This window comes from Cebidichthys violaceus, unplaced genomic scaffold (genome assembly GCF_023349555.1).
Source record: "Cebidichthys violaceus isolate CVI_PGR_0920_01 unplaced genomic scaffold, fCebVio1.0.p SCAF_23, whole genome shotgun sequence".
Lineage (NCBI taxonomy): Eukaryota > Metazoa > Chordata > Actinopteri > Perciformes > Stichaeidae > Cebidichthys > Cebidichthys violaceus.
In genome coordinates this window covers 6991753-7007712 of record NW_027176406.1, presented here as the reverse complement: position 1 = coordinate 7007712, position 15960 = coordinate 6991753, and the positions used below count along the sequence as shown (strand labels likewise).

The window sequence follows — 15960 nt, the reverse complement described above, 5'->3', positions numbered from 1 at the left end:
ATCAAACTGAAACGGCGAAAACAGGACCTCCAGTGGAAATTACACCCTCGGATAGATCACTCCTAAAAACATTATGTACTTAAATTTCTTTGAAATGAAGACTTTATGTCTCCTTTTTTTAAATGGCGCAACACTGCAATCGACATTCTGACCTGAGTTTAAGGGAAATGCAACATTTTGAGTCACAAGGAACTCAGTGTATACATGGGCCACTATGACGCACTATTTTAGGAGTAACTTCTCCAAAACATGCTCTAAGTAGGCCACAGGATTCTTTCGCTGGCTTTCAAAAGTGGACTGCCATGTTTGGTCACTGTTTTCTTACCCTATGCAGAAATCTCCAGAGCACCGGCACGGTTTCTTTGCCATCATTCTGCTCTACAATGTGGGTGAGGCTCAGCAGAGACACTTTCTCCCTGCAGCTCCACACAGCAGACCTGTGGATCAGAGAATTTTGGGGAAGGGAGGCCAAGAAAAGACGAGGATCGCCAAAGATGAGCTTCATGATTGGGTTGGCTGAGATGCGAGAGTCCGCCCGGATGAATGCGTTCACTTCCTTCAGCTGTCTATCCAAGTGCTGTGGCGGAGACAAATGACAAAGGAGGATGTGTTACATGCACACATTCTACCAAAATGTTTGCTGAAATTTAATGATGTGCTCTATTTGTTCCCTTTTAGAACAAATTGTCAAAAAGTATTTCTACCTTCAGCTGAGGTGTGATGATGGCGTTGCTCACTTCCATTTCCCATCCGTTTCTAGCCTCTTTGGTGGAGAGCACATTGTTATAAGGAACGGGCCCTGAAAGCAAAGACCAGCAGGGAGCTTAATAGTAGAAGGTAATCCAGTGAATCTAGAGTTCCATTTTCGGAGGTACAAATTGTAACCTAGACAGGTATGTCTCAAAGCATTATAACTTTATTTTTGGAATCATTATGTTACTCAAAATGTTGGCACAGCACACAATAGTTTAACAGAAGGTTTGTTGTTCCTTACATGTTGGAGGCTGTTTGGGTTCCTGGAGGCTGCTGATGAGCAGGTGAACGGCGCTGACTGTGTCGTCCGTCCCCTTACCCAGGGATCTGATCAGATGTTTCATGTCCTCTTGCAGGTGAGCAAGTAGAAATGCAGCTGGGTCAGGGACTGGAGGCTTGATGATGGCAGAGATAGACTAGAAACACAAATAAAGTGGATGACTGACCAGACTCCCCCATAAACAGTATCAATACTGTTATAACACTAGAAAGATGGGGTTTGTATTATTTTGTGAGCATTTGTTTTTTTTAGCTGCACCTAAACACTCAAGAATATATTGCATGGAGAAAGGATCTCCATTAGAACTGCACTGTACTTTATTTAAGCTACCTGTGGGTGACTGCAGGCACCCAACAGCATGGCCATGTGGGTGAGCATGCGGATCATGGTGAAGGGAACAAGGGAGATGCTCTTTGTGTCCAGCATGTCTGGATTGTCCCTGCGACTTGGGTCGCCGAGGACGTGACCTGTCTGAGTGCGGTCTCCCCTGTGAGAAGACAATTAATACATCAATACAAATTTTTCAATTATATTTTTTCTTTCCCAAATTAAGTCAAAGCCTCCTTACTGCAGCTGAACAACTTGAAATCCCTTCACAGGCAAGTGGTTTACTCCTCCAATTTGAACACGACAGTCCAAACAAAAACTTGTTTCCATGGGCTGGCCGCACTAGGAAAGAAATAGGGTGCAAGAAAATGAATTCTTCAAAGTATGAAAAGAATGCTACAAAAAAGAGACTCATTACAAACTTACTATGAGTCAGACTGAACATTACATACCTCTCCAATGGTGCAGGGGTGACCATTTGGACAATCTATGGGAAGAGTAAATAAAAAATGACTTTGTATAATATTTGAAATTTGAGAGTAATTTTTTTTCTTTGTCTGTTTACTTACAGTACCACCGCACCGGTCCCATAGCTTGATGAGCCACTACTAGCATGTCCTCTGGCATGGTAGGCAAGAAGGCTGCCTGTGCAAACAGATAAAAACATTCAATTTGCTTCAAAGAAGAGGAGGCCAAGTTGCCAACACTGAAAGCAGCTGACAATATACATACCTGCATGTTGTCAGGTTCCATTGCCAGCTGCTGCAGGGGAGCTAAGATCCCCTGGTTCCCGCAGAGCAAGACAGCAGCCAGGTGGATGGTTAAGTCCACCAGCACAGATTGGGCACCAGAGGCCCCGGGACAAACAACCAAAGACCTGAGTTGGTTGGTCACCAAAGCCCTCGCAAAGGCCTTCATCTGTGGGCTGGCAAGGAATTTGGAGTTCTCGATGTAGGTCGTCAAGGCTTCTAATTGCTGTCGGTACAAAGATACATTAATATATGGATATGTAGTTTACTAACACAGACAGAAAAATGCCCAGTAAAGCCGCATTTTTATGATTGGTTCCCATTCCACAATTGAAAGCAAAACAAAATGGAAGAGTTTATATTAAAAATGTCTGAAAAGCATATATGGTGGGCTTAATAGTGATGTTTACTCGATATGGAGTGACAAGTTTCAGAACAGTTTCTCCGTGGTCATTCGGAAAAATGTGTGTAAACAAATCTATCAGATCAGCTCATAAGGTCCAAATGTAAGGATCTACCTCAGGCTTGGGATGGAAGCTAGCATTGCCTTCTCTGTAGAGAGTGGTGACTTCTCTGTACAGTGCCAACAGAAGATAAACTGCTGTACGCTGTGGTAAGCATCTGCACCCCTACAAAGAAAGAGAGCAACAAGACACCCACGTAAACATACATTCAGAAGCACAGTCCCGAGCCGATGCTCAGTTACCAAAAAGAAAGTAACGCAACTTTACCTCACAAGTCTCGTCCAGTCCGTTCACTTTTCCCTCCATAACTGCTTTTGCAACAGCATTTCGGATGGTCTTGTAGTCATCTCCACACACAAGGTACTGGTCTGTTGGAGTGGCTTCCTCACTCTGGGTGGAATGAAAATGTAATCACACTGTTTAGTTACTGCTGGCATTACATTTTGATTACAACCTTGCCTTTAGTTGGGCACTGAAAATCACAATGTGGATAATCAAACCTTTTGCAGCACTTCTTCAGGGAAGAGCCAGCGCATCTCATCCACTTTGAGGAGTTTCAGGACAAACTCCACTCCATGTTGGCTGCAGATCTTCCGGATCAAGTAGACACGATACCAGTCGTTTCCACTGCGCCTACACAAGTTCACCGCACTGGTCAGGAAGGCTGTGGTTCCACTTTGACCAGTCTCTTGAGACTCTGCCGTGATTGAAAAGAGAAGGAAGAATAGCATTTTGTTATTATAAAACACACACCAATCACAAATGTCTTCATATTTTTCAGTGACTGGTACAGTATGTGCAAAAATAATACTATAGTTCATTAGAGTTACACACCTGTGGCTCTGAGTTTTTCTGTGATGAAGCTTGCAGCCAAATCCAGGTCCATGCGCACTCTGGCAACCTGCTGCAGGTACTCCACAGTGGCTGTTTCAGCAGACTGACCATGTGATTGCAGGCAGTCTGTCAGGAAGGCACTTTCATCCTGCAGACACACCCGTTGGTCTGCAATGGACCTGAACTGCAACCTTTCGAACATGGAATCCTGGAGAAATGAATAAATATTCTATAAAGGTTGTATCACAACGCAAGATACTACAATCCACATGTGTTATTAGCAGATTTGCATTTCATTTATCTTAACAAGTGCTGCTGGACAAAGGAGTTTATTTCCAAATATACAGCTGAGTCAGACTTCATATGTACCTCCAGGCAGTTGATGTACAACAAGTAGAGTTCAGTTTTGTCCGTCTCTTCCAAGATGTTGCTCTGCTCAACTGCCACCAGATGCTGCTGTAGGTAATCTTTAACTTCGTCGAAGCTTCAGAAAGAGTACAATTTATACAAAAATTAGAAACCCCGCTAAAAATGTTCAAATCGCACATTAGCAGGCTTCTAATGTGCAACCTCACCTGTACTTCAGCAGGAGTTTGAGCACTACTGACCGAACCACTGGATTTTTATCCACTGAGTCATCAAACGGGGAGAGCACTTTTGTCCGAATTTTTTGATTAACTGGAAATAAAACAGACAAAAAAAAAAGGATATTAAGAGCTGACAAAATATGTATAACTAGAGACAAGGTTGTGTGAGCATGGTTAGAGCAGTGTCCCACCTCTGAGAATGGAAACAGTGTTGACCTCCACCATGAGAAAGGACAGCAGATGGACAATGACAGCTGAACAAGGGGGAGAGTTGTCCTTGAAGCACACAGTGGACACCAGGTCAATGAAGAAAGCATTGCACTGCTTCCTGAACTGAGCATGTTGGTTGATGAGAATCCTACACAAAACGAGAGACACGAAAAGCTTTATGTTAGAACTCATTACATGCCAGATTCACAGAGCATGAAGTCACCTCGATCCTTTGAAGGAACTAGGATACAGCACAGGGTACATCAAAGGATTTGGTGTGTGTGGAAAAAAAGCACATCATATCTGTGCTTTTTATGAGGAACAAAAATGTAAATCAGTTTCTGTTGTTCTAATCCACATGCAGCTACCAACCTTATGGTATCTGAAGGGACCATGGGGAAGTCTTCGTCAACTGGCTGCATGCAGAGGGGACAGTACATCTGACCAGGGCACAACCACTGTTTGATACAGGCTACACAGTAGATGTGTTCACATGGCAGGCAGAGCGGATCTTGGGGGTCTCCCATACACACCGAGCACAGCATAAGACCAAACCTGGAAAAAAAACACAAATAGGTGAAGACACAGGGTGGAGGCAAAGTACAGCAGGGGAGATTCTGATGAAATGTGAACAATAGAAAACTGAATTTCTACCTGAAGATACACTCGATGGCTCCATCTTTGCAGGTTTTGAGCAAACCAATTACTGCCTCAAATGACTGCTGAGTTTTGAGGTCTGAATTTTTTTCCAGTATCTATGAGAGAGTCGATGCATATTTTATTTATGGCAGAGGAATTATTTTGTTTATTGCTGATGCAGTTTTATGGTGATTGACTGAATTCATTAAATTTCTGGTTAGTACAAAAAAACAACCTGGCAAAGCCGTTTTGTATGCTCCAAAACTAAAGGTGTCAGCTTCTTCTCCACCTGCTCAATGCCCAACAACATGTGTTCCACAAATAGAGAGAGAGAGAATATCCGATTCCATCCAGCTCTACGAACAGAGAAACACAAACAATTAACCATCCACCTCAATGCAACCACAGCAGTATCTACTGCTAACTGCCCCCACTTGGACCATTTGAATATATTTAGTTAAGCTCGACTTACTGGACTCTACAGGCGATCGCCTTGCTCCTCTCTCCATAGCGTCTCACGCTGTCCTCTGAGCAGATCAACTCAATGGGAACCTGGAGTTTTTTCACCTGTCTGAGCCAGGCTTGTCTTTGGGCATCTGTGTCCAGGCGTGTAGGCTCCAGGTACTCCACACATGCAAAAGCAGCATACACATCGAGTACCTTGGAGACAGGGGGAAATATTATCACTACACATAACACTAAAAAGGTGACGTAAAACAACATTAAAGTACCAAACATAATTCAATCTTAAAGCCAAAATCATGCATTCAAATTCAAAAACCTTGAAGTGGAAAAAGAAAAGTATTATTTAAAAGACTTAATTAGTCTTAAGGGGCTCACCAGTTCAACCCCGTCTCTAGTATGATGATTCCTCAAGAGGTGCTGGGTCACCTGTGGCTCAATGCAGATCATTCTGGAGAGGTTCTGCAGCCGGTTCTTGAATTCATGATAAGCAGCATGGACCCATGGAAGAGACATTGCTGTATCCGTGGCATTGAGCTGCAATCGCAGCTCAATGACGCAACAGTTCAGGGCACCACACAGGAGCTAGAAAAGCAAATAATGTGCATTAGTATATACAGTACATTCACACACACCATCAAGGAGATGTTGCCTGACAATTTAATGGCTTCAAGTATTACAGAAAAACAACCTGCAGATCTTCCTGACAAGTCACGTTCATTGTCATGGCGATGAAATCCTGAAGGTAGCGTTGGAAAAACTCGGTCTGCATCTCTCGGTCTGCTTTCATAATGTATCGTCCCAGTGGTGTCTTCCAAAATAACTCATCAAACTCTCGGTGAGTGTGGCCTAAAAGACATACACATTTCATTTACACAACAGCATCATGGTGGTAACATGGTGGAAAATTTGTTATTATACTGTGTAAATGCTTAAGTGCTTGTACTTTTGCTCTAAACTTATTAGTTCTTCATCCTTTGTGTTAACATACATGCTCAAACGTATCTTGCTGTTTGTGTAATGGAAACTTGATATTCTTGAGTATTTTATATTCTTATAAGTAGAACTGTTTTATATACTTGTTGTGATCCATGCAGTCTATCTATTGCTTGCATCATGAGACTTGTGATCCATGCAGCAGCTGACTGCCTGCACCCATATCCTCTTCTTCTCTGTGTTGGATAACAAGTACCTATTGTATATTCACATGTCCTATGCATTAAGGATAAAACATATATGTCTGTGTGTCTGTTGTTACACAGATAAAGCACCTCTTGTACTTTACTACCATGGCCTGCACTAATTTTTCCACTACAGTACCTGATAACAGGCCATACCTTCATGTTGGAACGCATGAACCCAGAGTTCCTCCAGGTAGTCCTTGATCCTCCAGCTGAAGGGCATGCTGCAGCTCACCTTCCTGTCTTGAGAAATGTAGTTCTGTACAAGGATTGTTCTCGTCTCAGAACTGTGAAAAGAGAAAATATATATATATTTTTTTTTAAATATGCATGTAACAGTATGTTAACTCTTAGTAATAGGAATTTGGTATCCTTTATGCAAAATGTAATATCTCCACCACTTACTTGTGGTCCAGTGTTAGGTGTGGGATTTCCAGCAGCTTATCATTGCCAAAGATATCTAACCACAGCCTCTTGACAAATCCACCACAGTTTCCATCTAGCAGGATGTCCAAGTTTTGGTCGCGGTCCATGACTGAAAGCAGTTGCGCCAAGAGGGGGACGACCACAGCCCGAACACGCTTCCATAAGGTTTGCCTGTCATGATCCCCAAAAAGTTAGCAAAGCTGCTAAAAATATATATATATATATATATGCAAACACAGACATTTTGTATTCTGTGGCAGAAGCACTCACCTGAAGGTGCCTCCTTCTTGCAAGGCATCAATGTTTGAGGCCTCCTTAATGACCCAGTTGCTTTTTATGGATGAAAAGGTGTTGCCGTCACGAGTCACAAGCAGAGAATGAAGATGCCTCTTCACAATTTGCAGAAATTCAGCTGACAAGAGTAAGATAACATGATGAGCACTGCAACTGTTGAAACAAAACCACTGAAAAAAAGTTGTTGTTTGTACCTTTGACTTCGTCACTGTCACTGAGGAGTGTCAGCAGGATCTCAACTCTCTGAGTACTGCGAAGGCCACTTTCCACCTGGTCCCTCAGCATGCCTACTGCACTCTGCACACAGCTCCGCACCAGTGCTGTAGTGTCCACAACATTATAGCAGCCCTGCAGCAGGAGGATACGCTGGTTAAAGACTTGTGTCACTTGTGTGTGTGTGTGTGTGTGTGTGTGTGTGTGTGTGTGTGTGTGTGTGGAGTGCACTTTTTTTCTAAAATTGATGCCAAAATGTTAAATGAAGTGTAGATTTTCATGTTTCAATGTTTGATACATTTGTCATCTGTACTCACATTTTCCTTTGACTCTTCCTCCTGATCATTCTCAGTGTACATGTCCTCGAGCTCCATGGCTGTAGACAACATTTTCGTAATTTAATGTTGTAAAAAAATGTAAGTTGAAGAAATCATAATTTGCTATCAATTATTCAACTATCAGTTACCTTCAGGCTCACTCATCTTTGTTTCAAACATTTGACTGATTGTCATGTTCTGCAAGGCTTTGATGTCTGAAACAATGTCTTTTGACCGTCTGAGGTCATCAATGTGAACCGATCTCCAGGGGCCTGTAAACATTAACATTCCTCAGATTATTCTTCAAACAATGTGATAAAACAAGTTAAAAAACACTAGCTGTGGTAGCCTTACCTCCATGAAAGCCAACATAGGAGGTCCCTCCTTCCACTCTTGGCAGTCTGGTGATAAAGTAGACAAACACCCTGCTTCCCGTGCTCTCCTGAGTTATCTTGTTGATTTCATTTATGGATGAATACCTAAAAGTGGACAGTAAAAAACTCAATATGGCAAAACCACACAGTGGAGGTGCATACCCAACAGAGAGGAAACTTTAGACCTACTTTGCAGATGCAATGAGATTGGCACTGTGAGAGGCTTCATCAAAATCACACTGAATGAGGAGGATCTTGTTGCAGGGTCCAGTTTTACTTTTTCCATTTTCAGCAGTGAGGAAGTTCCTACAAGAAAACAGAGAATTGATCTTTAGACTGAAATTATACTTACAGATTTAAGTGTAACTAAGTATATTGTTGCTAATAATTATTTAACAAACCTGATCTTTTTCAGGTAGGAGTGCTCTGTGTCAAACTGCTGGAGTGAGAGAAGCTCAACACTATGCAACACTTGCTCTAGTGGTTCCAGGTCAGATGCCGTCAGAAGTCTGGAGAATGTTGTCACCTATGTTTTAAAATTACAATTAAAAGACATTAATACTTAACACTTACAGCTTTGGGATATATTTGAAACTGGTATAACAGCTTTAAGGTTACCTCTGTGAAGGAAGAGTAGCAGTGGACTTCCTGCATTGTGTGAGCAAGAATGAAGTCAGCTAAACAGCTGTTATCCTGCTCTTCAAAGTAGACCGCGGCAAGATGTTCACTCTCCACTTTGGGAAGGCCTGTGCAGTCCAAACGCACAACTGAGTCTGGTGTGGCGCATCTGAGCAGTATGAGTTTAGCCTCATCCAGTATTCTCCTCTCAGGATCTGAGATCTCCGCGCTGTCCTTCTGCTTCTCTATTACTTGAAGTACCACAGACGCACATGTGTCTGAGTGGTAGCCTATGAAGACGTCTGCCGGTTGGTACTGGTAAGTCTGAGCCACTGCTGCATGTTGACTGCTGAGAGACACAAAAAGTCTCAACCATTTTTCCAAATCATCCACCATCGTCTTCTGCTCAGTTTTAAGGACAGTGTGGATGTCCAGGTAGTGTTTCTCCAGCCTGTTGATGAGAGGTATTGGGAACTGTTTGTAGACCACCTCTCTTTCCTCAATGACAACTAGCCGGAAGTCTTTGTGCACCCGGCATTTCACTCGATGGGTTCCCAGTCCAAGGTCCACATATTTCTGTCCTCCCAAGCAGACATAGTATTGGTTGAGGGCATCGTAGAGACTTTCATAGAGGTTCTGCAAGTTGAGGAGCACAACTGTTTGACCTGTCTCCATGCAGATCTTTACTCTGTTGATGTTGCGGCAGATTTGGGTATACTCTTGGTCTTTCGGGAAACTGGATCCAAAGATTATTTCTGGCTGACCACTTTCGGAAAAGAATGTTTGCTGCAGAATCTGTAGGGCTGCATAATTTTTTGTTAGCACCAGCAGGTACCGACATTCTTCTTCTTGGCCAACTGCCTGAATGTTTTCTCTCACAAACTCAATGGCACTGATGTTCTCCACGTTGGGTGCAATGTTCAGACTTTTGGTGAAGACGTTAACTGCATCCACATCATCCCTTCCACTGAAATTTCTCAACACTGCCTTCACGATTTCTTCTGCAGTGGGTTTCCTTTGAGAAGCTTTGGCCACAGCAAAAATCATCTTAATCAAGCTGTAATAGTCCCGTAGACCAAAAAAGCCTTTGCCTTCTTTGTAGCAGATTTTCAAGTAGGCTTTTGCAAAGGGTTGGAAGAAACCTCTGACCTTCTCCAAAACCATTGCATCAGAATTGCATATGCCTTTAGCACTCTCGACGAGTTCCCTCTCATCAGGGTCACCACGGGAGACAAAAATGCCTCTGTTCATCTTTGCAGGGTCTAAAGCCCAGTTGGAGATGCCAATGAATCCAACCTTTTTGTGAGGTTGTGGCTCATCATCAATGCATCCCTCTTCTAGCAGTGGATGAAGGGTTTTCAGTGGCATCTTTGGAGAGTCCTCAGCCAGCCCAATCTCATCTAGAACCACTACTGAAATGTACTCGTCCAGGTTCTTTCCTTCCTGAAAGCGTCCGCATTGTTTGAATGTATTAATGATGCCTTCTGGTGTTGAGTGAGGGCTACACTGGAAGGACACCAAGTGGATTTGTTTCAGCTTTTTGTAGAGATCAGAATGAGCAGCTTGGCCCTGCATTGCATCTGCCACCAGAGTTTTGGAAAGAGATTTTGAACTTCCAGGTTTTCCAACTAAGAAGAGAGGGATTCTTAGCTCAATGCAGAGAACCATCATGAAGACATTCTCTTTGAGGGCACTGTTTCTTGCAATAGTATCCCCCATTGGAACACCGTTCAGAAGTAAATCCTGCATGAGTGAGATTTCCTGCATTACCTTTGCTGGGGTGTATGCTGGTGGTAGGTTTTTGCTGATGATCTGTCTGTATTTATCCTTTTTTTCTAGACAGGCATGGTAGCACACTCCTATGGCCATGACTAGAGACCAGAGCACTGGGTCTCTGGCATCAGGGTGTCTGTGATGCCTGTCATTCCTCTCGGTTCTTTGATTAAGCTCAAATTCTTCAAGCTCTGGAAACAACATGACGTGGTTGTTGTAGAACCAAACAAAAGACTGCATGCAGCGTTCAACATCTCTCAAGCTGACAAAGCTGCATTCATTCTTTCTTGTCCGCATGTACTTCTGTGAAGCTGAAAGGACATCTGTGATCCACCTGATGTAACTTTGATCGATTGCTTGGTTTGTAACCACTCTTTGCACAATTTGCTGGATGTATATTTTCTCTGTGTCATCATTTAACTGTCCAAAGTCCCACACCAGAGGAATCATACTTGGTGGTAATGCTTGAACTCTATAGACTAACTGGCGGAGAGGGATGGACCCAAGCTTTTCATCTGTGTCTTCAGCTCCAACTCTGTACCCAAGGCCGGCAGATTCTAACCTCCGAATCATCTTATCTGTGTGCTTTCTGTAAGGGTTGCATGCTGCAATAACCCTTAACCCACAGTTGGGTGTCAAGCTTTCTCCCTTGACTGTCTTGTCACAGAGGACCTCCTTAATGCTGCTGATGGCCTCTGTAGTGTTGGCCTCATCAAAGAAGAGAACAGAGTCAAATCCATAGTCTTGCTGGTTAATAGAAGCAATGTCTTCTGCTTCTCTAACTTTGGTGTAAATCATCTCCGAAGTTGTCCCTCCATGTACCTTGACCAGTTTCATGTTCTCAGTGGCCACTCCACTCCTCCGCAACTCACAAAGGAATTTGATGAGCCTCGTCTTGCCACACCCTGTCTCTCCCATAATAATGACAGGGATGCCACACCTGAACCGCATATGGATTGCCAGCATCTTTAGTATGTTGTCAGTTGTAAGCTCATATGTTTCATCAGGATCAAGAGGCCACTGGATACCAAGAACATTGCAGATTCTCTCTATTTTTTCCCCTCTTGGAAGGCAATCAAAGTTGATGTTGAAAGGGACTCTCTGAAGCTTTAGGCCTTCATACAATACCTTTGTCATGACATTCTTTTTTATCACCCTTCCAGAGATGGGCTCAATGGCATCAACAGAGTTCTGTTCATTGGGCAGAAGATGGAAACCAATGAAGGTCATGGAAACATGGTCATCGTTAAAGAAGATGTATGGATGTGGTTCTGTTTCCCATCTCTTTCTGATCAGAAAAGGAGCCAGGTCTTCATCTTGGACACCAGTCAAGTCCATCTGCAGTCTGCCAGTACTCTGGTCAGAGATGCTGAGTGATGGAGTGGCAAAGTCCTTTGCCATCAGAATCATGAAGTCCACCACAAAGGTTTTGAATCCTGTCAGCGTATCTCCAGTGAACGTGGCATCACAAAAAACAGATGTCTCACAGTCTTTCAGTTGAAGGTTAAGGAACCATGCAAAATTTCTCAGTTCTGCCCAGGATGGGTCCATCATTCCACAGTACACGAGAAGCATCTGAAGACATTCTACATGTGACCCTTCAACATCCTGATATCTGAACACATCAAGATCAATGTGGTTATGAAACCGTGTGAGATACTGATATGGCCGCTGAAAGGCTGCACTCCTGAATTCTTCATCATCCATCAGTGGGTCGTCAGAGCTTACAGTGCTAGGATCTTCTTGCTTCCTCACCTCTAGCATTAGCACCTCTTTGGGTGGTCGGCAGAAAATTTTTGGAAACGCATCCGTGAATGTGCTGTTCACAGTTTGAGCCTGTGTAGAAAACATAGTGTAAGCAACACTTTCAATTCAGATGACAAATGATAAGCGATAGAGACAAATTTGTAAAAATTCTTACCTGCCGTGAAGTATTTCTGTTTGACCTGACAGTCGGCTCCAAAATCTCTATGACATACAGCTGCTCATCATTGCACTTCCAAGTCCTTCCCTCAGAGTCCATCAAATAGCGCAGAATCAATAGTTTGAAAAGAAACTCATCAAGACCTTTCTGCACCTTTTCAATCACATAAAAACACAGCCCATTAACACCATATGTCATTTCCTATTAAAAATACAACATTGCAATAAGCTAAACATTAACTTGAGACTCATTATTACCACTGATGTGATGTCAAAATGGAACATCGTAAGTTCTTTCCTCTTCGGGGTGTTCAACAGAGATTGAAGGACGACATTCTCATCAACATTCGGTTCAATCAAGCGAATGCATTTCATCATTGACGGCTTTTTGGTTGAGCGCTTAAGCTTTTTATACAGCCTGTTGACGTAGAGAGATTTACCTGCAATTTGAAAAAAAGTAATAATGAGTGAAATATTCACCATTAAGCATTTGAAATGGCTGAGAACTGTATATATATACTAACCAACACCAGCCCTTTTGGATGAGACGACACCAACGCACAGTCGGTCTTTGAATGCAGCTGCAGCACTGCATTGATCTTTTGGCACAACATAGTGTTTGTGGAGGTACTGCTGGATCCTTGCCAATGGCTCCTGGGGAACCATGTGCAATCTGTACAGGCTGAAGGCTGAAGGAAGGTAGGCATGTTCTCTTTCCGAGCTGCAGATGATAACAAGTCTGTAGTCTTTCCTACTCTGCATTTTCATTCGCTGAAAAAAGTTCTCAACTTTAGAGCTCACATCATAAGTGAGCAGACCTCCATACAGTAGACAGTATATCTTCTGTCCCCCGTAGCCTGTGCTGAGACAGCGTCTGAGGAAGAGCTCCACCTGTTCATATGGTGTTGAGGAGTTGCACAGGAGGACTTCATCATATGTGGGAAGTGTCTCGTCTGCGCTACTCATGTAAACAGAGATGCAAGATGTCAAGACCTCATCGTGCGGGCAAACAATGAGGTTTGGATTTCCAGGGGCCAGGCCTTTAGGCAGCAGCCTCCTTATGAAATCCTGAATGTTATCACCAGAAATGTCTTCTTCGCTCTCATCTTCTTTGTTGGCCAGTATTTCCAACAGTCTTCCGAGACTTTTTATATCAAGAATGTGCGGAAGATAATTCTTCATGTCTTTCATATAAGCATTCCATATCAAATCAAATTTTTGCGAACCATTTGCTTGTTCCACAAGACTTAGCAAAGGATCCATCTCACTTGTGAAGTCTGGGTCTCCCAGCTCACTCATTGGAACCATTACAAAAGTCTGGAACTCAATGTCTTCATTTTGATCATTTGGTTTGGTGAGGATCTCATACTGGAGTGCATGCCAGACCTGCCTCAAGTCTGAGGCTGTGCAATTTGGCTTGACAAAGGAGAGCATCATGAGAACTTGGTCCTCCGTATTGGTGACATGTTGCTGAGTCAGCTTGCTGCAGAGGTAGACAATCTGTTCGGCTGTATAGTAGTTCAGATAGTAATGCTGGGACCTCTGTTTGTCTACAAAATCCATCCAATAGTGCAGGCACTTCTCCATTTTCCTGCAAAACTCAGGAAGCTGCTCCTCTATGCTGCCCTCCACAATAACAACACTGAGAACACTGCCCAGGTTGAAGTCCATCATAATGCTGGGTTCCTCACTGCCTAAACTGCAGTTGATTTGAGCTTCCCAGTGTCTGAACAGAGGGTTCCCAGCAGTGTAGAGGGCAATGAATGCTTCAGCTAGTCTCTGAACACTGGCAAAAACCTGAAAAATAAATACAAAGCTACAGTCAGATGCAACTGTGGATCCTTCTTTTATGTTTGTTTTTTTCTTTTACTGTAGGCATACAGTGTAGCTGTCAAACATTGAGCTAATGAGGATGATTCCATAATCATTGCATTTCATGCATCGTTAAGTACACCTATTACTGCTGATGTCAATAGATATTATAAGATATTCAGAATTGTATTTGCTTTTTCAATTATTGCTGTTTTAAACAATTTGATGCCTCTGTAACAATAAGAAAACGCTAGGGCTGTCATCGACCAAAGAAATTATTTTGCTTGCTCACACAATTTTGTGGATTGGTTGATTTAAACAAAAGATCTGAAAAACTGAGTTTCTCCACAAAGAATCACACAAAAGCACTGCTTTAAATCTGGTGATTATCAGAGATGTGCTCACAACTCCCTTAGAAATCATCATTTAGCATGAATAAAAAGAATAAAAACAGCTAATCGACAACAAAAATCTAGGGGGCATAAATATTATCAGCAGTATTTGTACAACTAGTAGAAGCATTGGTAGTATTAATTTAAAGAGTAGCATTTCCGATTCTATGCTAAACAAAGTGACCTATGCTCACCACATAAAAAGGGAAACATTTCAATGTACCTCTGCAAAGTGATCGACTTCATTCTGCCCCTGATCCCCTTTCCCAGACATCAGCATGAGTTTGTTCTGCAGCTCCCGCAGCTCCTCAAGAGAATAGCAGCGCATCTGCTGACCCTCATCATGCTCCTCTGGAATCTGCAGCTTCAGGGCGGTGTCAAGACTCAACTGGATTGAAAAACAGAAATACACTCTCATACCTAATTTTGTAGGAACTTTCCCAGAGACAACCTCTGTGTAGCATGGACATGGGGATGTGATCATCTCTGCTTTTGTGAATTACCTTTTTTACACCTTGTGCACTGATCAGGTAGATACCCTTGTTGTTGATGGCTGATGCTAAAGAGAGTGATGACAGCTCCACTGACCCGTGACTGTCCTTCACAGTCTTTAGCCATTCCAAATGGCGTGCACTGTCCCGCTGCAAAAGAAGATGACATTGTTAATTGTGCCATTTAATTTTAATTGGTTAACCACAGTCATTAGTAAATTCTGCATGAACGACAGCAAAACAATGCCTATGTCTGGAGTCTTCTCTAGTTTCAGTTGAGTTCAAATTAAGTTTTAAGCTTTAGTTTAGTTTTTTAGTAGTAGTATTAAAAGGCGTCTGCTTACCAGTTTTTTTGGTAGATTGCTGTCATTCTCCAAAGCTCTCCAGAGCTTCTTGAGGACCACTTTGAAGGCATGAAAACCAGAGTCTGGTTTGAGCTCATACAGCATTGAAGAGTAGCCGAGGACAGCATCATGGAAGCAAGCGACACGATCCACGTCCATGTCATTCTCTCCCGCAGAGATTGAAGCCAGGTCAACAAACACCTTCAACTCATTGATATCTGAAAATAAATATAATTTTGTTGGGTAATTTGACCTGAATGTGGATGAAAATAAATTGGCATTCAGAGTACAGAGTACAGCAGATGATAATGACTCTTACCTTCAAGTGCATCTTTTACCCATTTTACAAAGTGTCCTCTGAGTCCTAGCTCATGTAGGCACAGTCTGCGGGGCTCAGTGATATCCACCAGGACCATCTTTGCCTGCATCAAGTCATTGTCAATCCTATTGAGCTGCTCTGTCTGAAAGTCTGCATGACTCTGAAGGTAGAAGAAAGT

The 15960-nt window shown here is 42.8% G+C and overlaps 1 protein-coding gene across 2 annotated transcripts in view; it reads right to left on the bottom strand.

Annotated features, from left to right (window-relative positions):
* The window catches only part of rnf213a (ring finger protein 213a), a 31330-nt gene that overhangs the window by 4189 nt on the left and 11181 nt on the right, over positions 1-15960 (bottom strand). For both annotated transcript variants that reach the window (XM_068719012.1, XM_068719013.1), the window contains 38 exons: positions 15783-15942; positions 15464-15681; positions 15132-15269; positions 14852-15016; positions 12949-14221; positions 12683-12864; positions 12423-12578; positions 8729-12337; positions 8512-8636; positions 8300-8416; positions 8091-8215; positions 7886-8008; positions 7737-7795; positions 7401-7554; positions 7183-7324; positions 6892-7083; positions 6643-6773; positions 5997-6154; positions 5684-5890; positions 5316-5503; positions 5079-5199; positions 4859-4959; positions 4577-4759; positions 4186-4352; positions 3983-4085; positions 3777-3891; positions 3408-3615; positions 3074-3270; positions 2841-2963; positions 2628-2738; positions 2093-2335; positions 1930-2005; positions 1813-1847; positions 1602-1702; positions 1364-1520; positions 995-1169; positions 705-799; positions 326-577 (listed from right to left, as the gene is read on the bottom strand). In XM_068719012.1, the coding sequence (XP_068575113.1) occupies positions 326-577; positions 705-799; positions 995-1169; positions 1364-1520; positions 1602-1702; positions 1813-1847; positions 1930-2005; positions 2093-2335; positions 2628-2738; positions 2841-2963; positions 3074-3270; positions 3408-3615; positions 3777-3891; positions 3983-4085; positions 4186-4352; positions 4577-4759; positions 4859-4959; positions 5079-5199; positions 5316-5503; positions 5684-5890; positions 5997-6154; positions 6643-6773; positions 6892-7083; positions 7183-7324; positions 7401-7554; positions 7737-7795; positions 7886-8008; positions 8091-8215; positions 8300-8416; positions 8512-8636; positions 8729-12337; positions 12423-12578; positions 12683-12864; positions 12949-14221; positions 14852-15016; positions 15132-15269; positions 15464-15681; positions 15783-15942 (10185 nt within the window). The remainder of the gene's footprint in view (positions 1-325; positions 578-704; positions 800-994; positions 1170-1363; positions 1521-1601; positions 1703-1812; positions 1848-1929; positions 2006-2092; positions 2336-2627; positions 2739-2840; positions 2964-3073; positions 3271-3407; positions 3616-3776; positions 3892-3982; positions 4086-4185; positions 4353-4576; positions 4760-4858; positions 4960-5078; positions 5200-5315; positions 5504-5683; positions 5891-5996; positions 6155-6642; positions 6774-6891; positions 7084-7182; positions 7325-7400; positions 7555-7736; positions 7796-7885; positions 8009-8090; positions 8216-8299; positions 8417-8511; positions 8637-8728; positions 12338-12422; positions 12579-12682; positions 12865-12948; positions 14222-14851; positions 15017-15131; positions 15270-15463; positions 15682-15782; positions 15943-15960) is intronic.